The sequence below is a fragment of the Cetorhinus maximus genome, unplaced genomic scaffold (genome assembly GCF_964194155.1).
Source record: "Cetorhinus maximus unplaced genomic scaffold, sCetMax3.hap1.1 HAP1_SCAFFOLD_468, whole genome shotgun sequence".
Taxonomy (NCBI): Eukaryota; Metazoa; Chordata; class Chondrichthyes; order Lamniformes; family Cetorhinidae; genus Cetorhinus; species Cetorhinus maximus.
The window spans coordinates 1-24,906 of record NW_027596411.1 but is presented as its reverse complement, the minus strand read 5'-3'; the positions used below and the strand labels follow the sequence as shown (position 1 = coordinate 24,906).

Sequence of the window (24,906 nt, the reverse complement as noted above, 5' to 3'; positions counted from 1 at the left end):
CTGGGATACAGTACTGGTGGGGACAAGTCTGTCACTGTATAACACTGGGGTACAGTACTGGTGGGGACGGGTCTGTCGCTGTATAACACTGGGGTACAGTACTGGTGAGGATAGGTCTGTCACTGTATAACACTGGGGTACAGTACTGGTGGGGACAGGTCTGTCACTGTATAAAACTGGGGTACAGTACTGGTGGGGACGGGTCTGTCACTGTATAACACTGGGGTACAGTACTGGTGGGGACTGGTCTATCACTGTATAACACTGGGTTACAGTACTAGTGAGGACGGGTCAGTCACTGTATAACACTGGGGTACAGTACTGGTGGGGACGGGTCTGTCACTGTATAACACTGGGGTACAGCACTGGTGGGGACGGGTCTGTCACTGTATAACACTGGGGTACAGTACTGGTGGGGACAGGTCTGTCACTGTATAACACTGGGGTACAGTACTGGTGGGGACGGGTCTGTCACTGTATAACACTGGGGTACAGTACTGGTGAGGATAGGTCTGTCACTGTATAACACTGGGGTACAGTACTGGTGGGGACAGGTCTGTCACTGTATAAAACTGGGGTACAGTACTGGTGGGGACGGGTCTGTCACTGTATAACACTGGGGTACAGTACTGGTGGGGACTGGTCTATCACTGTATAACACTGGGTTACAGTACTAGTGAGGACGGGTCTGTCACTGTATAACAATGGGGTACAGTACTGGTGGGGCCTGGTCTGTCACTGTATAACACTGGGGTACAGTACAGGTTGTGATGGGTCTGTCATTGTATAACACTGGGGTACAGTACTGGTGGGGACAGGTCTCTCACTATATAACACGGGGGTACAGTACTGGTGGGGACAGGCCTGTCACTGCAAAAAAATGGGGTACAGTGCTGCTGGGGACAGGTCTGTCACTATATAACACTGGGGTACAGTACTGGTGGGGCCGGGTCTGTCACTGTATAACACTGGGGTACAGTACTGGTGGGGACAGGTCTGGTCACTGTATAACACAGGGGTACAGCACTGGTGGGGACGGGTCTGTCACTGTATAACACTGGGGTACAGTACTGGTGGGGACGGGTCTGTCACTGTATAACACTGGGATACAGTACTGGTGGGGACAGGTCTGTCACTGTATAACACTGGGGTACAGTACTGGTGGGGACGGGTCTGTCACTGTATAACACTGGGGTACAGTACTGGTGGGGACGGGTCTGTCACTGTATAACACTGGGATACAGTACTGGTGGGGACGGGTCTGTCACTGTATAACACTGGGGTACAGTACTGGTGGGGACGGGTCTGTCACTGTATAACACTGGGGTACAGTACTGGTGAGGATGGGTCTGTCATTGTATAACACTGGGGTACAGTACTGGTGGGGACAGGTCTGTCACTGTATAACACTGGGGTACAGTACTGGTGGGGAAGGGTCTGTCACTGTATAACACTGGGGTACAGTACTGGTGGGGACGGGTCTGTCACTGTATAACACTGGGGTACAGCACTGGTGGGGACGGGTCTGTCACTGTATCACACTGGGGTACAGTACTGGTGGGGACGGGTCCGTCACTATAACACTGGGATACAGTACTGGCGGGGACAAGTCTGTCACTGTATAACACTGGGGTACAGTACTGGTGGGGACGGGTCTGTCGCTGTATAACACTGGGGTAGAGTACTGGTGAGGATAGGTCTGTCACTGTATAACACTGGGGTACAGTACTGGTGGGGACAGGTCTGTCACTGTATAAAACTGGGGTACAGTACTGGTGGGGACGGGTCTTTCACTGTATAACACTGGGGTACAGTACTGGTGGGGACTGGTCTATCACTGTATAACACTGGGTTACAGTACTAGTGAGGACGGGTCAGTCACTGTATAACACTGGGGTACAGTACTGGTGGGGACGGGTCTGTCACTGTATAACACTGGGGTACAGCACTGGTGGGGACGGGTCTGTCACTGTATCACACTGGGGTACAGTACTGGTGGGGACGGGTCTGTCACTATAACACTGGGATATAGTACTGGTGGGGACAGGTCTGTCACTGTATAACACTGGGGTACAGTACTGGTGGGGACGGGTCTGTCACTGTATAACACTGGGGTACAGTACTGGTGAGGATAGGTCTGTCACTGTATAACACTGGGGTACAGTACTGCTGGGGACAGGTCTGTCACTGTATAAAACTGGGGTACAGTACTGGTGGGGACGGGTCTGTCACTGTATAACACTGGGGTACAGTACTGGTGGGGACTGGTCTATCACTGTATAACACTGGGTTACAGTACTAGTGAGGACAGGTCTGTCACTGTATAACAATGGGGTACAGTACTGGTGGGGCCTGGTCTGTCACTGTATAACACTGGGGTACAGTACAGGTTGTGATGGGTCTGTCATTGTATAACACTGGGGTACAGTACTGGTGGGGACAGGTCTCTCACTATCTAACACGGGGGTACAGTACTGGTGGGGACAGGCCTGTCGCTTCAAAAAAATGGGGTACAGTACTGCTGGGGACAGGTCTGTCACTATATAACTCTGGGGTACAGTACTGGTGGGGCCGGGTCTGTCACTGTATAACACTGGGGTACAGTACTGGTGGGGACAGGTCTGTCACTGTATAACACTGGGGTACAGTACTGGTGGGGACGGGTCTGTCACTGTATAACACGGGGGTACAGTACTGGTGGGGACGGGTCTGTCACTGTATAACACTGGGGTACAGTACTGGTGGGGACAGGTCTGTCAGTGTATAACACTGGGGCACAGTACTGGTGGTGACAGGTCTGTCACTCTGTAACACTGGGGTACAATACTGGTGGGCATGGATCTGTCACTCTATAACACGGGGGTACAGTACTGGTGGGGACAGGTCTGTCAGTGTATAACACTGGGCTACAGTACTGCTGGGAACAGGTCTGTCACTATAACACTGGGGTACAGTACTGGTGAGGACAGGTCAGTCACTGTATAACGCTGGGGTACAGTACTGGTGGGGACGGCTCTGTCACTGTATAACACTGGGGTACAGTACTGGTGGGGATGGGTCTGTCACTCTGTAACACTGGGGTACGATACTGGTGGGGACAGGTCTGTCACTGTATAACACGGGGGTACAGTACTGGTGGGGACAGATCTGTCAGTGTATAACACTGGGGCACAGTACTGGTGGGGACAGGTCAGTCACTGTATAACACTGGGGTACTGTACTGGTGGGGACGGGTCTGTCACTGTATAACACTGGGGTACAGTACTGGTGGGGACGGGTCTGTCACTGTATAACACTGGGGTACAGTACTGGTGGGGATAGGTCTGTCACTATATAACACGGGGGTACAGTACTGGTGGGGACAGGCCTGTCACTGTATAACACTGGGGTACAGTACTGGTGGGGCCGGGTCTGTCACTGTATAACACTGGGGTACAGTACTGCTGGGGACAGGTCTGTCACTATATAACACTGGGGTACAGTACTGGTGGGGATGGGCCTGTCACTGTATAACACTGGGGTACAGTACTGGTGAGGATGGGGCTGGCACTGTATAACACTGGGGTACAGTACTGGTGGGGACAGGTCTGTCACTGTATAACACTGTGGTACAGTACTGATGGGGACGGGTCTGTCACTGTATAACACTGGGGTACAGTACTGGTGGGGATGCATCTGTCACTGTATAACACGGGGGTACAGTACTGGTGGGGACAGGTCTGTCAGTGTATAACACTGGGGCACAGTACTGGTGGGGACGGGTATTTCACTGTATAACACTGGGGTACAGCACTGGTGGGGACAGGTCTGTCACTGTATAACACTGGGGTACAGTACTGGTGGGGATGCGTCTGTCACTGTATAACACTGAGGTACAGTACTGGTGGGGACGGGTCTGTCGCTGTATAACACTGGGGTACAGTACTGGTGAGGATAGGTCTGTCACTGTATAACACTGGGGTACAGTACTGGTGGGGACAGGTCTGTCACTGTATAAAACTGGGGTACAGTACTGGTGGGGACGGGTCTGTCACTGTATAACACTGGGGTACAGTACTGGTGGGGACGGGTCTGTCACTGTATAACACTGGGGTACAGCACTGGTGGGGACGGGTCTGTCACTGTATCACACTGGGGTACAGTACTGGTGGGGACGGGTCTGTCACTATAACACTGGGATACAGTACTGGTGGGGACAGGTCTGTCACTGTATAACACTGGGGTACAGTACTGGTGGGGACGGGTCTGTCACTGTATAACACTGGGGTACAGTACTGGTGAGGATAGGTCTGTCACTGTATAACACTGGGGTACAGTACTGGTGGGGACAGGTCTGTCACTGTATAAAACTGGGGTACAGTACTGGTGGGGACGGGTCTGTCACTGTATAACACTGGGGTACAGTACTGGTGGGGACTGGTCTATCACTGTATAACACTGGGTTACAGTACTAGTGAGGACGGGTCTGTCACTGTATAACAATGGGGTACAGTACTGGTGGGGCCTGGTCTGTCACTGTATAACACTGGGGTACAGTACAGGTTGTGATGGGTCTGTCATTGTATAACACTGGGGTACAGTACTGGTGGGGACAGGTCTCTCACTATATAACACGGGGGTACAGTACTGGTGGGGACAGGCCTGTCACTGCAAAAAAATGGGGTACAGTGCTGCTGGGGACAGGTCTGTCACTATATAACACTGGGGTACAGTACTGGTGGGGCCGGGTCTGTCACTGTATAACACTGGGGTACAGTACTGGTGGGGACAGGTCTGGTCACTGTATAACACAGGGGTACAGCACTGGTGGGGACGGGTCTGTCACTGTATAACACTGGGGTACAGTACTGGTGGGGACGGGTCTGTCACTGTATAACACTGGGATACAGTACTGGTGGGGACAGGTCTGTCACTGTATAACACTGGGGTACAGTACTGGTGGGGACGGGTCTGTCACTGTATAACACTGGGGTACAGTACTGGTGGGGACGGGTCTGTCACTGTATAACACTGGGATACAGTACTGGTGGGGACGGGTCTGTCACTGTATAACACTGGGGTACAGTACTGGTGGGGACGGGTCTGTCACTGTATAACACTGGGGTACAGTACTGGTGAGGATGGGTCTGTCATTGTATAACACTGGGGTACAGTACTGGTGGGGACAGGTCTGTCACTGTATAACACTGGGGTACAGTACTGGTGGGGAAGGGTCTGTCACTGTATAACACTGGGGTACAGTACTGGTGGGGACGGGTCTGTCACTGTATAACACTGGGGTACAGCACTGGTGGGGACGGGTCTGTCACTGTATCACACTGGGGTACAGTACTGGTGGGGACGGGTCCGTCACTATAACACTGGGATACAGTACTGGCGGGGACAAGTCTGTCACTGTATAACACTGGGGTACAGTACTGGTGGGGACGGGTCTGTCGCTGTATAACACTGGGGTAGAGTACTGGTGAGGATAGGTCTGTCACTGTATAACACTGGGGTACAGTACTGGTGGGGACAGGTCTGTCACTGTATAAAACTGGGGTACAGTACTGGTGGGGACGGGTCTTTCACTGTATAACACTGGGGTACAGTACTGGTGGGGACTGGTCTATCACTGTATAACACTGGGTTACAGTACTAGTGAGGACCGGTCAGTCACTGTATAACACTGGGGTACAGTACTGGTGGGGACGGGTCTGTCACTGTATAACACTGGGGTACAGCACTGGTGGGGACGGGTCTGTCACTGTATCACACTGGGGTACAGTACTGGTGGGGACGGGTCTGTCACTATAACACTGGGATATAGTACTGGTGGGGACAGGTCTGTCACTGTATAACACTGGGGTACAGTACTGGTGGGGACGGGTCTGTCACTGTATAACACTGGGGTACAGTACTGGTGAGGATAGGTCTGTCACTGTATAACACTGGGGTACAGTACTGGTTGGGACAGGTCTGTCACTGTATAAAACTGGGGTACAGTACTGGTGGGGACGGGTCTGTCACTGTATAACACTGGGGTACAGTACTGGTGGGGACTGGTCTATCACTGTATAACACTGGGTTACAGTACTAGTGAGGACAGGTCTGTCACTGTATAACAATGGGGTACAGTACTGGTGGGGCCTGGTCTGTCACTGTATAACACTGGGGTACAGTACAGGTTGTGATGGGTCTGTCATTGTATAACACTGGGGTACAGTACTGGTGGGGACAGGTCTCTCACTATCTAACACGGGGGTACAGTACTGGTGGGGACAGGCCTGTCGCTGCAAAAAAATGGGGTACAGTACTGCTGGGGACAGGTCTGTCACTATATAACACTGGGGTACAGTACTGGTGGGGCCGGGTCTGTCACTGTATAACACTGGGGTACACTACTGGTGGGGACAGGTCTGTCACTGTATAACACTGGGGTACAGTACTGGTGGGGACGGGTCTGTCACTGTATAACACGGGGGTACAGTACTGGTGGGGACGGGTCTGTCACTGTATAACACTGGGGTACAGTACTGGTGGGGACAGGTCTGTCAGTGTATAACACTGGGGCACAGTACTGGTGGTGACAGGTCTGTCACTCTGTAACACTGGGGTACAATACTGGTGGGGATGGATCTGTCACTGTATAACACGGGGGTACAGTACTGGTGGGGACAGGTCTGTCAGTGTATAACACTGGGCTACAGTACTGCTGGGAACAGGTCTGTCACTATAACACTGGGGTACAGTACTGGTGAGGACAGGTCAGTCACTGTATAACGCTGGGGTACAGTACTGGTGGGGACGGCTCTGTCACTGTATAACACTGGGGTACAGTACTGGTGGGGATGGGTCTGTCACTCTGTAACACTGGGGTACGATACTGGTGGGGACAGGTCTGTCACTGTATAACACGGGGGTACAGTACTGGTGGGGACAGGTCTGTCAGTGTATAACACTGGGGCACAGTACTGGTGGGGACAGGTCAGTCACTGTATAACACTGGGGTACTGTACTGGTGGGGACGGGTCTGTCACTGTATAACACTGGGGTACAGTACTGGTGGGGACGGGTCTGTCACTGTATAACACTGGGGTACAGTACTGGTGGGGATAGGTCTGTCACTATATAACACGGGGGTACAGTACTGGTGGGGACAGGCCTGTCACTGTATAACACTGGGGTACAGTACTGGTGGGGCCGGGTCTGTCACTGTATAACACTGGGGTACAGTACTGCTGGGGACAGGTCTGTCACTATATAACACTGGGGTACAGTACTGGTGGGGATGGACCTGTCACTGTATAACACTGGGGTACAGTACTGGTGAGGATGGGGCTGTCACTGTATAACACTGGGGTACAGTACTGGTGGGGACAGGTCTGTCACTGTATAACACTGTGGTACAGTACTGATGGGGACGGGTCTGTCACTGTATAACACTGGGGTACAGTACTGGTGGGGATGCATCTGTCACTGTATAACACGGGGGTACAGTACTGGTGGGGACAGGTCTGTCAGTGTATAACACTGGGGCACAGTACTGGTGGGGACGGGTATTTCACTGTATAACACTGGGGTACAGTACTGGTGGGGACGGGTCTGTCACTATAACACTGGGATACAGTACTGGTGGGGACAGGTCTGTCACTGTATAACACTGGGGTACAGTACTGGTGGGGACGGGTCTGTCACTGTATAACACTGGGGTACAGTACTGGTGAGGATAGGTCTGTCACTGTATAACACTGGGGTACAGTACTGGTGGGGACAGGTCTGTCACTGTATAAAACTGGGGTACAGTACTGGTGGGGACGGGTCTGTCACTGTATAACACTGGGGTACAGTACTGGTGGGGACTGGTCTATCACTGTATAACACTGGGTTACAGTACTAGTGAGGACGGGTCTGTCACTGTATAACAATGGGGTACAGTACTGGTGGGGCCTGGTCTGTCACTGTATAACACTGGGGTACAGTACAGGTTGTGATGGGTCTGTCATTGTATAACACTGGGGTACAGTACTGGTGGGGACAGGTCTCTCACTATATAACACGGGGGTACAGTACTGGTGGGGACAGGCCTGTCACTGCAAAAAAATGGGGTACAGTGCTGCTGGGGACAGGTCTGTCACTATATAACACTGGGGTACAGTACTGGTGGGGACGGGTCTGTCACTGTATAACACTGGGGTACAGTACTGGTGGGGACGGGTCTGTCACTGTATAACACTGGGATACAGTACTGGTGGGGACAGGTCTGTCACTGTATAACACTGGGGTACAGTACTGGTGGGGACGGGTCTGTCACTGTATAACACTGGGGTACAGTACTGGTGGGGACGGGTCTGTCACTGTATAACACTGGGATACAGTACTGGTGGGGACGGGTCTGTCACTGTATAACACTGGGGTACAGTACTGGTGGGGACGGGTCTGTCACTGTATAACACTGGGGTACAGTACTGGTGAGGATGGGTCTGTCATTGTATAACACTGGGGTACAGTACTGGTGGGGACAGGTCTGTCACTGTATAACACTGGGGTACAGTACTGGTGGGGAAGGGTCTGTCACTGTATAACACTGGGGTACAGTACTGGTGGGGACGGGTCTGTCACTGTATAACACTGGGGTACAGCACTGGTGGGGACGGGTCTGTCACTGTATCACACTGGGGTACAGTACTGGTGGGGACGGGTCCGTCACTATAACACTGGGATACAGTACTGGCGGGGACAAGTCTGTCACTGTATAACACTGGGGTACAGTACTGGTGGGGACGGGTCTGTCGCTGTATAACACTGGGGTAGAGTACTGGTGAGGATAGGTCTGTCACTGTATAACACTGGGGTACAGTACTGGTGGGGACAGGTCTGTCACTGTATAAAACTGGGGTACAGTACTGGTGGGGACGGGTCTTTCACTGTATAACACTGGGGTACAGTACTGGTGGGGACTGGTCTATCACTGTATAACACTGGGTTACAGTACTAGTGAGGACCGGTCAGTCACTGTATAACACTGGGGTACAGTACTCGTGGGGACGGGTCTGTCACTGTATAACACTGGGGTACAGCACTGGTGGGGACGGGTCTGTCACTGTATCACACTGGGGTACAGTACTGGTGGGGACGGGTCTGTCACTATAACACTGGGATATAGTACTGGTGGGGACAGGTCTGTCACTGTATAACACTGGGGTACAGTACTGGTGGGGACGGGTCTGTCACTGTATAACACTGGGGTACAGTACTGGTGAGGATAGGTCTGTCACTGTATAACACTGGGGTACAGTACTGGTTGGGACAGGTCTGTCACTGTATAAAACTGGGGTACAGTACTGGTGGGGACGGGTCTGTCACTGTATAACACTGGGGTACAGTACTGGTGGGGACTGGTCTATCACTGTATAACACTGGGTTACAGTACTAGTGAGGACAGGTCTGTCACTGTATAACAATGGGGTACAGTACTGGTGGGGCCTGGTCTGTCACTGTATAACACTGGGGTACAGTACAGGTTGTGATGGGTCTGTCATTGTATAACACTGGGGTACAGTACTGGTGGGGACAGGTCTCTCACTATCTAACACGGGGGTACAGTACTGGTGGGGACAGGCCTGTCGCTGCAAAAAAATGGGGTACAGTACTGCTGGGGACAGGTCTGTCACTATATAACACTGGGGTACAGTACTGGTGGGGCCGGGTCTGTCACTGTATAACACTGGGGTACACTACTGGTGGGGACAGGTCTGTCACTGTATAACACTGGGGTACAGTACTGGTGGGGACGGGTCTGTCACTGTATAACACGGGGGTACAGTACTGGTGGGGACGGGTCTGTCACTGTATAACACTGGGGTACAGTACTGGTGGGGACAGGTCTGTCAGTGTATAACACTGGGGCACAGTACTGGTGGTGACAGGTCTGTCACTCTGTAACACTGGGGTACAATACTGGTGGGGATGGATCTGTCACTGTATAACACGGGGGTACAGTACTGGTGGGGACAGGTCTGTCAGTGTATAACACTGGGCTACAGTACTGCTGGGAACAGGTCTGTCACTATAACACTGGGGTACAGTACTGGTGAGGACAGGTCAGTCACTGTATAACGCTGGGGTACAGTACTGGTGGGGACGGCTCTGTCACTGTATAACACTGGGGTACAGTACTGGTGGGGATGGGTCTGTCACTCTGTAACACTGGGGTACGATACTGGTGGGGACAGGTCTGTCACTGTATAACACGGGGGTACAGTACTGGTGGGGACAGGTCTGTCAGTGTATAACACTGGGGCACAGTACTGGTGGGGACAGGTCAGTCACTGTATAACACTGGGGTACTGTACTGGTGGGGACGGGTCTGTCACTGTATAACACTGGGGTACAGTACTGGTGGGGACGGGTCTGTCACTGTATAACACTGGGGTACAGTACTGGTGGGGATAGGTCTGTCACTATATAACACGGGGGTACAGTACTGGTGGGGACAGGCCTGTCACTGTATAACACTGGGGTACAGTACTGGTGGGGCCGGGTCTGTCACTGTATAACACTGGGGTACAGTACTGCTGGGGACAGGTCTGTCACTATATAACACTGGGGTACAGTACTGGTGGGGATGGACCTGTCACTGTATAACACTGGGGTACAGTACTGGTGAGGATGGGGCTGTCACTGTATAACACTGGGGTACAGTACTGGTGGGGACAGGTCTGTCACTGTATAACACTGTGGTACAGTACTGATGGGGACGGGTCTGTCACTGTATAACACTGGGGTACAGTACTGGTGGGGATGCATCTGTCACTGTATAACACGGGGGTACAGTACTGGTGGGGACAGGTCTGTCAGTGTATAACACTGGGGCACAGTACTGGTGGGGACGGGTATTTCACTGTATAACACTGGGGTACAGCACTGGTGGGGACAGGTCTGTCACTGTATAACACTGGGGTACAGTACTGGTGGGGATGCGTCTGTCACTGTATAACACTGAGGTACAGTACTGGTGGGGACAGGTCTGTCACTATATAACACTGGGGTACAGTAGTGGTGGGGGCAGGTCTGTCACTGTATAACACTGGGGTACAGAAGTGGTCATTATATATGACCAGTAGTGCAGGGAGTGGTGTAAATTTCCAATCCTGACTGTCTGAGTCTCCTGTATCCAGTGTCTCACATGTTTCCTCAACTCCATGCTGACTAGTGTTTATCTACCTGCAGCGATTCCGGGATACCAGTCAGTACGTCTTGGGGGAGCTCACCGCCCTGGAGAGTGAACAGAAGCAGATAGACACCCGGGCGGCAGTGGTAGAGAAGGAACTGCGGAGTATCATGGAGACAGGTAAGTGACAGCTGCTTATAGCTGGGGAAGAGGGGATATTCGGGTTCGGCCGTCCTTAGCCCCCGGCAAGCTCAACTTAATCAGTCGAACTTATTGTCAGTTTAAATTCTCAATTAAAAGAGATTTTGAATCATCATAAAAGCTTAAGTCAGCTATGCTAAGGTAAAGCATCCTCCCCCAGCCCCAGGAGTATTTCGACTAAAGAATGATATCTCAGAATAAAACATATGCAGCTATATTATAGCAGAAATTAACTCATTGCAGAGTCTACCTCTCTCAGAACTTAGAATTCTATAGGGAAGAATTCTAGGGGAGTTAGGGTCCGTGAGGTTTACAGAGTGGGTCTACAACTCTTTATTATTATTACTTAATAATACTTTATTCTAAGCTTAAATCTTGGGTTACATTATGACGTTGTATTGAATATTACATGGTGTAAATGCAAGATAAACTCATTCATCCATCTATAAATACAAAGTACACATTTACTTAAAAGTAAATGAAAGATTCAAATCCACTTAGAGATACATGCAGGATATTCAAACCTGGAAACATACAAAATAGGAGCAGGAGTCGGTCATTCGACCCTTCGAGCCTGCTCATGGTTGATCCTCTATCTCAACACCATATTCCCGCTCTCTCCCCATACCCCTTGATGCCTTTAGAGTCCAGAAATCAATCTATTTCCTTCTTAAATATATTCAGTGACTTGGCCTCCACAGGCCTCTGGGGTAGAGAATTCCATAGGTTCACCACCCTCTGAGTGAAGAAGTTTCTCCTCATCTCAGTCCTAAATGGTCTATCCTGTATCCTGAGACTGTGACCCCTTGTTCTAGACCCCGCCCCACCAAGCCAGAGGAACCATCATCCCGGCATCCAATCTCCTCAGCCCTGTCAGAATTTTGTATGTTTCAATGAGATCTCCTCTCGTTCTTCTAAACTCCAGTGAATAAAGGCCTAGTCGGCCCAATCTCTCCTCATACGACAATCCTGTCATCCCAGGAATCAGTCTGGTGAACCTTTGCTGCACTCCCTCTATGATAAGTATATCCTTTCTTAGGCAAGGAGACCAAAACTGCACACAATACTCCAGGCGTGGTCTCACCAAGGCCCTGTACAGCTGCAGTAAGACATCCTTGCTCCTGTACTCAAGTCCTCTCGCAATGAAGGCCAACATACCATTTGCCTTTTTAACTGCTTGCTGCACCTGCATGCTTGCTTTCAGTGATTGGTGTACAAGGACACCCAGGTCCCTTTCTACATCAACATTTCCCAATCTATCACCATTTAAATAATACTCTGTCATTCTGTTTTTCCTACCAAAGTGGATAACTTCACACTTACCCACGTTATACTGCATCTGCCATGTATTTGCCCACTCACTCAACCTGTCTAAATCACCTTAAAGCCTCTTAACACCCTCCTCATCGCTCACATTCCCACCAAGTTTTGTGTCATCAGCAAACTTGGAAATATTACATTTGGTTCCCTCGTCCAAATCATTGATATATATTGTGAATAGCTGGGGACCAAGCACTGATCCCTGCGGTACCCCACTAGTCACTACCTGCCACTCCGAAAAAGACCAGTTTATACCTACTCTCTGTCTCCTGTCAGCTAACCAATTCTCAATCCACGCCAATATATTACCCCCAATCCCAGTTGTGTTAATTTTACACACTAACCTCTTATGTGGGACCTTATCAAAAGCTTTCCGAAAATCCAAATACACCACATCAGCTGGTTCTCCCTTATCTATTCTACTAGTTACATCCTCAAAAAACTCCAGCAGGTTTGTCAAACATGATTTTCCCTTTCACAAACCCATGCTGACTTTGTCTAATCCCGTTGATATTTTCTAAGTGTCCTGTTATCACATCCTTTATAATAGACTCTAGCATTTTCGCTGCTACCGATGTTAGGCTAACCAGACTGCAATTCCCTGTTTTCAGTGCAACATCCTGCTTTCTTGCCCACATGTCCGTCCTTGGCCTGCTGCAATGTTCCAGTGAAGCTCAACGCAAACTGGAGGAACAGCACCTCATCTTCCGACTAGGCACTTTGCAGCCTTCCGGACTGAATATTGAGTTCAACAACTTCTGACCATGAACTCTCTCCTCCCTCTTGACTCCTTTTAAATCCAGTTTTTATTTATGCATTTTTATATATTTTTTATATATTTAATGATTTGATCATTTTGTTTATCCTTTTACCCCAACCACCACCCCCCACCCCCACAGGGTCATCTCTCACTTGTTTCCATGTTGTGCTATCACTGAGCGCTGACCCTGGTTCTGCTATTAACACATTCCACTATCTTACCTTTATACCGCTATCAACACCTCCTTTAGTCTTTAACACTGCCATTAACGCTCCCTCTGTCTTGCATCCATGACATCTCTGTCAATCTCTCCTGAGCTCCCGCCTCCCCCGACCTTCTATTTTGCCCCAGCCCCTCTTAAACAGGGTAAAATCCGTCACATTTCTACCTCTCTTCGGCTCTGAAGAAGAGTCACAGGGACTCGAAACGTTAGCTCTCTTCCTCTCTCCGCTGATGCTGCCGGACCCTCTGAGTTTTTCCAATGTTTCCTGTTTTTATTTATATTAAACGTTACACGTTAAACAAACAGCGGATAGTTTATAACTCTCGATCAGAAGCATAACACTTAGTATAACTACTGTCTTCGTCTCAGCTGGAGTGGAAACGGTAGAAGATCACAACTCCGATGTCCGCGCAAAGCTGGCTGACTTGTTCGGCTAACTCTCGAAAGAAAATCTGTTGCCTTTAGAATAACCTAACCATTGTCTGTCTTACTGTTAGACCCCTTTATTCTGAATGTTTCTCAAGGATCGAAAGAACGTATTTTTCCCAGACACAGAATTATCGCTTTCTCTCTGTCTGGAAAAGCCTTTCTCTAGGCCCTTTGGTTGCCCACATGTGTTGTGTAATTTTTCTCCCAAGGATTTTTTAGCTGTGCTTCTCACGGAGTTCAATCTTTTAACGCTTTCGTTGACTGGGTCAATTCCTGAGCAAGGAGAGAGACTGGGGAAGAGTGGGCAAGGTTGGGGGTGGGGGGGTGGAGAGCAAGGGAGGGTGGGGGTTCTCTGAGAGGGGGGCAGAGGGGTCAGGGGGAGGGGAGGGCAGAGGTGGAGGTGGGGGCGAGAAGGGAGGGTTGGGGAGAAGGGTGAGGGTGAGGGATAGGGGAGGGAAGAGGGGAGATTTGGACGGTGGGGAGGGGGAAAGGTGGGGCGAGGAGAGGGGAGGTTGGAAAGAGGGTAAGGGAGAAGGAAGTTCGGAGACGATGGGGTCTGGACTAGAGATGGAGGGAAAGGGCAGGTTGAGGTTGTTGGGTGAGAGGGGAAGGAGGGAGGATTGGAGGGTAGAGGGGAGAGGAGACGGGGATGTTGAAGGACTAGAGATGGAGCGAAAGGGCGGGTTGAGGTTGTTGGGTGAGAGGGGAAGGAGGGTAGAGGGGAGTGGAAAGGGGGTGTTGAAGGGGAGAGGGATGGGGAGAGGCCAGGGTTGGGGAGGGAGGCCATTTGCGAGAGAGGGAAGGAAAGAAGAGAGGGTGGGAGAGAGCGCAAGGGAAGAGGAGAGAAAGGACATCACTGCGTCTGACCTTCCCATGTATCTCTGTGTGAGTGTGGAGTAACTGTGTCCTCACACTCACCCTCGCACTGTCTGTGTGTGTGTGTGTGTGTGTGTGTGAGAGAGAGAGAAGTCTGTGTGAGTGTGGAGTAGCTGTGTGTCCTCACACTCACCCTCGCACTGTCTCTCTGTGTGTATCTGAGACGTCGGCTGCTGTTGTCAGTGGGTGTTGGGGGAGCGGGTATATACGGGGGGGAGCAGTTTAAGCTCACAATCGTTCCGCTGAACGGCAGGATTTCAGTAACAATCCTTGATGGTTTCAGGGCGTGACAGGATGGAAGAGGAGAACTTGATCCAGGAGTGGTTCGTACTGGTGAATAAGAAAAACGCACTGATTCGGCGGCAGGACCAGCTGCAGCTGCTGTGAGTCTCAGGACCCCTTCAATTCCTCTCTGTGACAGCTTCAGCTTTACACTTCCCCATCTACCCGCCCCTCTCTGCCTCCCCAAACCCACAGTCTCCACCCTCCTTAACAAAGCTGGCTGACTAAAACTGAGGAAGCAGTTCAAACAAGGGACCAATGCTTTCACCTGGTAGGCATGGTGTTAGTAATCAATCCAACATTGGGCTCACGATTTCCCCATCAAACACTCCCAGGACAGGTACAGCACGGGGTTAGATACAGAGTAAAGCTCCCTCTACACTGTCCCCATCAAACACTCCCAGGACAGGTACAGCACGGGGTTAGATACAGAGTAAAGCTCCCTCTACACTGTCCCCATCAAACACTCCCAGGACAGGTACAGCACGGGGTTAGATACAGAGTAAAGCTCCCTCTACACTGACCAATCAATGGACCCAAATTGATTCAACCCAAGTTATAGAATCATAGAATAGTTACAGCACAGAAGGAGAATAAGACAGTCTGCTGAAGTCTCTAACCCTCACTGGCCTTTCTCTCTTCTCTGTGTCTCTCTCTCTCTGTCTGTCTGTCTCTGTATCTCTCTCTCTTTCTGTCTCTCTGACTCCATGTATGTGTGTGTGTCTCTCTCTCTCTCTCTAGCTTTCTGACTCTCCCTGGCTGTTTCTGTTTCTCTCTCCCTCTGTCTCTCTCTCTATCTGGCTCTGTCTCTCTCTCACCCTCTCTCTCTCTGCGCACCTCTTCCTCTGTCTCTCTCGCTCACTCCCTGTCTCTCTCTGTCTGTGTGTCCTTTAGGGAGGAGGAGCACGACCTCGAGCGGAGGTTCGAGTTGTTGAACCGGGAGCTGCGGGCAATGATGGCCATAGAAGGTAGGACATGGCTCACCCCCACACTCCACACTCTGTGCTCTGGCCACCACTCCATGTCCGAAGCTATCCGTCTATTGGCTGTTGGTCCGTTGCTCCGAACCTTGAAGGAACGCCAGCTGCCCACCTCACCACATCGCTGTTGGCTAGGGTGCCCTTGACACTGTGTACACTGTGGCCAGGGAATCGATAAACAACAGCAACGACGGGGCCCACACCTCTGTCCTTGTTTAGTGAGCGGAAGTGAAGCTCATACTGATTCTGACTCATGTTGGCCCTGGTTCACTTGTGTCGCACTCTCTGCCCCCTAATCAGAAGCTCATAGACTCGAGTCCCACTCCGGGTGCCGGTCCTGAGGGAGAGCCGCACTATCGGAGGCACAGTCTTTCCGATGAGACGTTAAACCAAGGCCCTCGTCTGCCCTCTCGGGTGGGTGTAAATGATCCCATGGCCGCTATTGGACGAGCAGGGGGGTGGGGAAGGAGTTCTCCCCACTGTCCTGAGGCCAATATTTATCTATCAGCCAACAACACTAAAGAAAGGAGGTAATTTGGGCCCTTATCACATTGCTGTTTGTGGGAGCTTGCTGTGCGCTGATTGGCTGTGACTGCACTTGCAAAAAGTAAAGTTACTGCCTTGTGTTTTGGGACATCCGATGGTTGTGATAGATAAATGTAACTTTTCTCTCTCTCTTTTTCACACACTCTCTCACACATGCACACACTCCCTCTCACACACACAATCACTCTCTCATACAATCACTTTCTCTCTGACACACACAATCTCTCTCTCTCACCCTCACACACACACACACACTCTCACACACTCTCTCACACACTCATACTTGCATGCACACACACTGACACACACACACTCACTCTCCCTCACACACACTCTCACTCATACTCACATACACACACATTCTCTCTCTCACACACACACACACACACTCTCACACACTCTCTCACACACTCATACTTGCATGCACACACACTGACACACACACACTCACTCTCCCTCACACACACTCTCACTCATACTCACATACACACACATTCTCTCTCTCACACACACACACACACACTCTCACACACTCTCTCACACACTCATACTTGCATGCACACACACTGACACACACACACTCACTCTCCCTCACACACACTCTCACTCATACTCACATACACACACATTCTCTCTCTCACACACTCTCTCTCTCGCACATTCTCTCCCTCACACTCACTCACTCTCCCTCACACACACTCACTTTCTCACACTCTCACTTTCATACACCCTCTCTTACACACACACTCTCACATACACACTCTCTCACACTCTCTCTCTCTCACACACACATACTCTCTCCTACACACACTCTCTCTCTCTCTCTCTCACACACACTCACTCTCTCTCTCACATACACTCTCCCTCTCTCACACACTCTCTCATACACTCACACTCTCACACTCACAGAGTGGAAGAAGACCGATGCACAGCAACGTAGAGAGCGCTTGTTACTGGAAGAGCTAGTCTCGTTGGTGAATAAGAGAGACACTCTAGTTCGGGATCTCGATGCGAAGGAGAGATTGTGAGTTTAATGGAATCCCCTGGCTTGGAAACCACACAAGTGAAAACTGTAAGAAAATGTCACAAGACCACAAGAAATAGGAGCAACAATAGACCACTCAACCCATCGAGCCTGCTCTGCCATTCAACACGATCATGACTGATCTTGGCCTTCAACTCCATTTTCCTGCCTGCTCCCCATATCCCTTCATTCACTGACAAACCAAAGATCTGTCTATCCCACAGCCTTCAATGTATTCAACGATGGAGCATCCACAATCACCTGGGGTAGAGAATTCCAACGATTCACAACCCTTTGAGTGAAGTAATTTCTCCTCATCTCAGTCCTAAACAATCGGCCCCTTATCCTGAGACTGGGCCCCCCCCGTGTTTTAGATTCCCCGACCAGCGGGAACAATCTCTCAGCGCCCACCCTGTCACAACCCCTTCAGAATCTTGTAGGTTTCAGTGAGATCGCCTCTCATTCTTCTAAACTCCAGAGAATATAAACCCAATTTACTCAGCCTCTCATCACTGGACAACACCCTCATCCCAGGGACCAATCGAGTGAACCTTCGCTGCACCACCTCCAATACAAGTCTATCCTTCCTTAAATGTGGAGGCCAAAACTGCACACAGTGTTCCAGATGTGGTCTCACCAAAACCCTGTACAACTGTAGCAAGACTCCCTTATCCTTGTACATCAATCCCCTTGCAATAAAGACCAACACGCCATTTGCCTTCCTAATTGCTTGCTGTACTGCAGGCTAACTTTCTGTGTTCCCTGTCCGAGCACACCCAAGTCTCTTTGAACATCCACACTTTTACACCTTTTGAAAAATATTCTGCTTTTCTAGTTTTACAATGAAAATGAATAACTTCTTCCCTACATTATAATCCAGCAGATACATGGGAACACCACGATAAGAACATGCGAAATAGGAGCAGGAGTAGACCATTCGTCCCCTCGAGCCTGCTCCCCCATTCAATAAGATCGCGGCTGACCTGTTTGCGTTTCGAGTTCCACATTCCCATCTACCCCCCCCGATAACCTTTGATTCCCTCGCTAAACAAGAATCTATCCACCTCCGCCTTAAAAATATTCAGTGACCCCACCTCCACCACCTTCTGAGGCAGAGAGTTCCAAAGTCACACGACCCTCTGAGAGAAAAAAATTCTCCTCATCTCTGTCCTAAAAGGGCGACCCCTAGTTTTAAAACAGTGACCCCCCTAGTTCTGGATTCACCCACAAGAGGAAACATCCTTTCCACGTCCACCTTGTCAAGACCGTTCAGGATCTTGTACACGTCAATCAAATCACCCCCTCACTCTTCTAAACTCCAGTGGAAACAAGCCCAGTCTGTCCGACCACCTGCAAGTTCCCCTCTAAGTCACTCACCATCCTGACCTGGAAATATATCGGCCGTTCCTTCACGGTCGCTGGGTCAAAATCCTGGAACTCCCTCCCTGACAGCACCAGCAGTTCACCTTCTCAAGGGGCAATTAGGGAGGGCAATAGATCCTGGCCTAGCCAGCGAAGCCCACATCCCATGAAAGAATAAAAGAAAAAAATCTGCCATCTGTTGCCCATTCACTGAACCTGTCTCTACCCCTTTTCAGCCGCTTTGTGCCCTCCTCACAGCTTATCTTTCCACCTAGCCTGGTATCAGCGGCAAACATTGATATGTTACTCTGTCTTTTCATCCAAGTCTTTAATATAGATTGTCAATAGCTGACACCCCAGCACTGATCCTTGCGACACCGCACTATTCACTGCCTGCCAACTTGAAAAAAACCCATGTTTATGCCCACTCTCTGCTTTCTATCCAATCCTCTAACCACGTTGGTATATTACCCCCCGAAACCACGAGCCCTTATCTTTATTAACCTTTTGTGTGGCACTTTATCAAAAGCCTTTTGGAAATCCAGGTATACCACATCTACTGGTTCCCCTTTACCCTACCCTACTACCCTCAAAAAACTCCGATAAATTTGTCAAACAGGATTTCCCTTGAGTAACGCCAATGTTGACTAGATCGAACCTCCCGGTTTTCCGCGACCTTTTGAGATGACTTGACAAATTGGGACAGACAAACTCAAAAGATATACGTAAGCCAGGTGGATTTTAACAGCGGGCGAACTGAGAGGTTAGAAGCATCAGGAACGTTTGAACAGGCTGGGGCCTCTTTGGTTAGGGAAAGGATCGAGGGGGTTTGCCTGATGGGAGCCTTTGAGATTGGGAAGGATTTGATGAGGTAGACGTAGAGGAGACGTTTCCACTTGGAGCGGGGAGAGCAGAACTTGGGGCCATCAATAGGAGGCAATCACGAATAAATCCAATCGGGAATCCGGGGGGAAACCTCTTTACCCAGAGAGTTGGTGGGGGGGTGGAATGTGGAACTCGCTCCCCGGGGGGAGTGGTTGAGGTGAATGGGGTCGATGCATTGAAGGGGGAAGCTGGATAAACACATGAGGGAGAGAGGAATAGAAGGATGTGCTAATGGTGGAGAGGAGTTGAACGATGGGTGGAGGGGGGGGAGATGAAGACGGGGTTGGTAGGAGGCACGTGTGGGGCACAGAGCACATGGTTTCTGCACCACGGATGTGAGGTAAATAATTCTTTGCTTTCTCCCCCGCCACTTCCCCCTCCTCCTAGGGCCGAAGAGGAGGATGCGAGACTGGAGCGAGGGCTGGAGCACAGGCGTCAAAAGTACAGCCGCCGGGAGAAGTGTGTGATAAACTGAGCGAGAAGAGGAGCGAGAGAGAGAGAGAGATGGAGATCGAGAGAGTAAAACAGGACTAGAGCTGACTGCTGAGTTGGTCGATTCGGCGCCGTTTGGGAGGTTGATGCTTGACGATGCCAATAGCCTCTCGCCTGCTTCCCCACCCACCCCACCCCACCACCCCACCACCCCAACTCGCCCCCTCCCCGGGAAGGCTGAGGCGATCGCGGACTCAGTTGGGCGTGCGCCAGGCCCCCCGCGGCTGGTGTCTCTGAGACGGCGAGCGATGGGAATGGGCGGGGGAGAGAGAGAGACGCCATTTTTGCCTCAGTTTCTCCCTACGTGCTGCTTCAACACCCCGCTACCCCCACACCCACTGCCCCCCCCAATCCACAACCCCCCCTCCCCCTCTCCCCAATCTCTCCCCCCTGACGCCACGTGGCGTTATTTTTTTTTTTCTCTTTCACCGGGGATCTCGGATTGACGTGAGTTTGCGTGTTCTGTCGGTTGCCGTGGCGACCGCTGCCTTCTGTTGCCGTGGCGGAGCCTGGCTTGCGCCAAGAGGAGGAGGGGAGGGTTGGGGGAGGGGAAGGGGGGCTGCTGTTGCGGGGGGGTTGGGGGTGTGGTGGAGGGAGTCACTCTGGACGCGGGATTGGCCACAGAGGTCGTTCACCCCTCTCTGGGCCCTTGAGTGAGGGTCACAGGTCAGAGGGCTGAGGGGGCGTGGGTCAAAGACGATACCCGCGCCACTACCCCTCCCCCTCTCCCCCCCACCCCCCGCCCCCACCCCCGACCCCCACACACCCACCAACCGCAAGGGTAAAAGAGAACATTCCAGAAGCAGGAGCCCCAAAAATGGCCGACACACACGGCGGGACCGAATTCAGTCAGGCTCCGCGACAGGAATGGTGGCTGCTCGAGATTCCACCGCCAACTGCTTCCCTGCTGCTCCCTCCCTCCGACTCAGGAGATCCTGGGTTCGAACCCACAATCCAGGCCAACAGTCCCCATGCCAGTACGGAGGGAGTGCTGCACTGTCGGAGGGCCAGTACGGAGGGAGTGCTGCACTGTCGGAGGGTCAGTACTGAGGGAGTGCTGCACTGTCGGAGGGTCAGTACTGAGGGAGCGCTGCACTGTCGGAGGGTCAGTACTGAGGGAGTGCTGCACTGTCGGAGGGTCAGTACTGAGGGAGTGCTGCACTGTCGGAGGGTCAGTACTGAGGGAGTGCTGCACTGTCGGAGGGTCAGGACTGAGGGAGTGCTGCACTGTCGGAGGGTCAGTACTGAGGGAGCGCTGCACTGTCGGAGGGTCAGTACTGAGGGAGTGCTGCACTGTCGGAGGGTCAGTACTGAGGGAGTGCTGCACTGTCGGAGGGTCAGTACTGAGGGAGTGCTGCACTGTCGGAGGGTCAGTACTGAGGGAGCGCTGCACTGTCGGAGGGTCAGTACTGAGGGAGTGCTGCACTGTCGGAGGGTCAGTACTGAGGGAGTGCTGCACTGTCGGAGGGTCAGTACTGAGGGAGTGCTGCACTGTCGGAGGGTCAGGACTGAGGGAGTGCTGCACTGTCGGAGAGTCAGTACTGAGGGAGTGCTGCACTGTCGGAGGGTCAGGACTGAGGGAGTGCTGCACTGTCGGAGAGTCAGTACTGAGGGAGTGCTGCACTGTCGGAGGGTCAGTACTGAGGGAGTGCTGCGCTGTCGGAGGGTCAGTACTGAGGGAGTGCTGCGCTGTCGGAGGTGCCATCTTTCAGAGGAGATGTGGCCCCATCTGCCTGTAACAGGGAAATAGCAGAGTTGGGATTCCGACAAGGATAAGGTTTCTGGCTGCAGAGCTTCTCACTCTTGCCTCGGCCATGATCTGTTGACCTGAGCACCATTCTGCTGCCCACCCCCATTCAGCGACAGCCCCCACCCCCATTCAGCGACAGCCCCCACCCCTCCCCTCCCCCGTTCATCGACCGCCCCCACCCCTCCCCCGTTCATCGACCGCCCCCACCCCTCCCCTGTTCATCGACCGCCCCCACCCCTCCCCCGTTCATCGACCACCCCCCACCCCTCCCCCGTTCATCGACCACCCCCATCCCACCCCTCCCCCATTCATCAACCACCCCCACCCCTCCCCATTCATCAACCACCCCACCGCTCCCCCATTCATCAACCACCCCCCACCCCTCCCCCGTTCATTGACCGCCCCCACCCCTCCCCCGTTCATCAACCACCCCACCCCTCCCCCGTTCATCGACCACCCCCATCCCACCCCTCCCCCATTCATCAACCACCCCCACCCCTCCCCCATTCATCAACCACCCCCACCCCTCCCCCATTCATCAACCACCCCACCCCTCCCCCATTCATCAACCACCCCCACCCCTCCCCCATTCATCAACCACCCCACCCCTCCCCCATTCATCAACCACCCCCACCCCTCCCCCATTCATCAACCACCCCCACCCCTCCCCGTTCATCGAACACCCCCACCCCTCCCCCGTTCATCGACCACCCCCACCCCTCCCCCGTTCATCGACCAACCCCACCTCTCCCCCATTCATCGACCACCGCCACCCCTCCCCCATTCATCGACCCCCCCCCCACCCCTCCCCCATTCATCAACCACCCCCACCCCTCCCCCGTTCATCGATCGCCCCCACCCCTCCATCTTGATCCCTTGAAACCCCCCAAAACCCCACCCCACCCCCCCTCTCCCACTGCTTTCCGCTTCCTCCCCTTTGAACTGCTCTGCTGACCCCTCAGGTCATGTCCTCCGTGTCGATCAAAGACAACACTTTGCATTTAAATAGCGCCTTTAACGTAATAAAACGCCCCAGGGCGCTTCTCAGGAGCGTTATTAAACGAGTTCTGACCCCTCCCCAGCCACAGGAGGAGATGTTAGGGACAGGCGAGCAAAAGTTTTAAGTTTTAAGGAGTGTCTTAAAGGAGGGGAGAGAGAGAGAGAGGCGGAGAGGTTAGGGGGGGGGAATTCCAGAGCTTAGGGCCCCCCCCCAGGCAGCTGAAGGCACGGCTGCCAATGGTGGAGCGATGGGAATCGGTGGATGCTCAGGAGGCCGGAATCGGAGGAGTGCGGAGATCTCGGAGGGATGTAGGGCTGGAGGAGAGTGCAGAGATAGGGAAGGGCGTGAGGCAGTAAAGGAACTTGAAAGCAAAGATGAGTATTTTTTAAAACTGAGGCGTTGCCTGACCGGGAGACCGCGTGGGTCAGCGAGCACGAGGAGTGGGGGTGGGGGTGGGTGAGGGGGAACGGGAGGTAGAGTTTTGGGATGAGCTGAGGTTTACGCAGGGTGGGCGGGTGGGTGGGAGGGAGGCCAGGGAGTGAGTTGGAGCAGTTGAGTCCGGAGCACTGTGTGGTCACGGAGTGGGGCAAGGAGAAGCTGGGCTTCTGACATGGCTGGGGTGGGGGGGGCGCGGTGGTGTGGAGGTGCCGCTATGAAGGCTGGGTCGAGAGAGGTGAGCGTGTGTCGGTGGGCAGGGCGAGTGTGTGTGTGTGTGTATAATGGTGTAGCCTGTCCCATCCCCGCCCCACAAGATGGGCCCCGTCTAGGGTCGTATTGTGCTCCCCTCCAACACCCAAACCTCGGGTCCACTCCCCTGAGCATCCAGCAAGTGACAGGATTCACCTCTCCCCTCTCGCCGCCCCCACTCCAGTCCGGGGGTGGGGTGGGAATATTTCTCACCCTGCCTCTGCGAAGAGACTCTAGGATCTGAACCGTCGGTCCCGTGTGACCTGTTTTTGGTGGGGTAGGGGGGTCTCTCCCTGCTGAAGGCCCGTGGCCCTCCTGTTTCCAAGGGGCCATAGCAGACTGACTAGCCCAGTCCAGTTCCTCCCACCCCTCCCTACCTCACCCCCCCACCCCTCCCTACCTCACCCCCCCACCCCCCCCTAGTTTCTTTTTTTGCCATTCCCCTGCTGAACCCACAGGGGGTCGAAGGTCAAGAAAGAGGGGTCAGTGTGCAAGCAGCTCATTCTCAAGCCTCCCCACCCACCAGGTCATTTCCATCGGGATGTCGGGGCAGCCGAGGGTCAGCGAGCCGGCCGCTTTCCGGAACCTTCTCTGTAAAATTGGGGGGGGGGGGGGGGGGGGCGATGTGGGCGGGCGCGCGTGTTTTAAACCAAGAGTTGGACTTTCTACCGCCGGACATCCCCAGTTGCTGTAGCAACCGGTCACTTAGTGGGGGGGTGGGGGGGGAACGAAGGGAAGGAGTGGCCCTCCAAACCTCAGGAGCAAGCGAATCGACCCTCTCCCCAGCCCTCCCCCTTGCATTGCGAAGGGGGCTGGGAGTCACGTGTCGCTACCGGGCCCAGCTCCGCGGGTCGCCTTCGTGTGCGGCGGCCGGAGCAGCAACTGGGTCAAAATCCCCGGAACTCCCTCCCTAACGGCACTTACTTGTGGGATGGAC

At 52.6% G+C, this 24,906-nt stretch overlaps 1 protein-coding gene across 1 annotated transcript in view; it reads left to right on the top strand.

Moving 5' to 3' along the window:
* LOC144673792 (EH domain-binding protein 1-like) overlaps positions 1 to 20,757 on the top strand; it is a 98,011-nt gene extending 77,254 nt beyond the window's left edge. Inside the window, exons 15-19 of the mRNA XM_078535453.1 lie at positions 11,212 to 11,332; positions 15,245 to 15,344; positions 16,138 to 16,211; positions 17,679 to 17,793; positions 20,428 to 20,757. Of these exons, the coding sequence (XP_078391579.1) occupies positions 11,212 to 11,332; positions 15,245 to 15,344; positions 16,138 to 16,211; positions 17,679 to 17,793; positions 20,428 to 20,515 (498 nt within the window). The 3' untranslated portion in view covers positions 20,516 to 20,757. The remainder of the gene's footprint in view (positions 1 to 11,211; positions 11,333 to 15,244; positions 15,345 to 16,137; positions 16,212 to 17,678; positions 17,794 to 20,427) is intronic.
* The last annotated feature ends 4,149 nt before the right edge of the window (positions 20,758 to 24,906 follow it).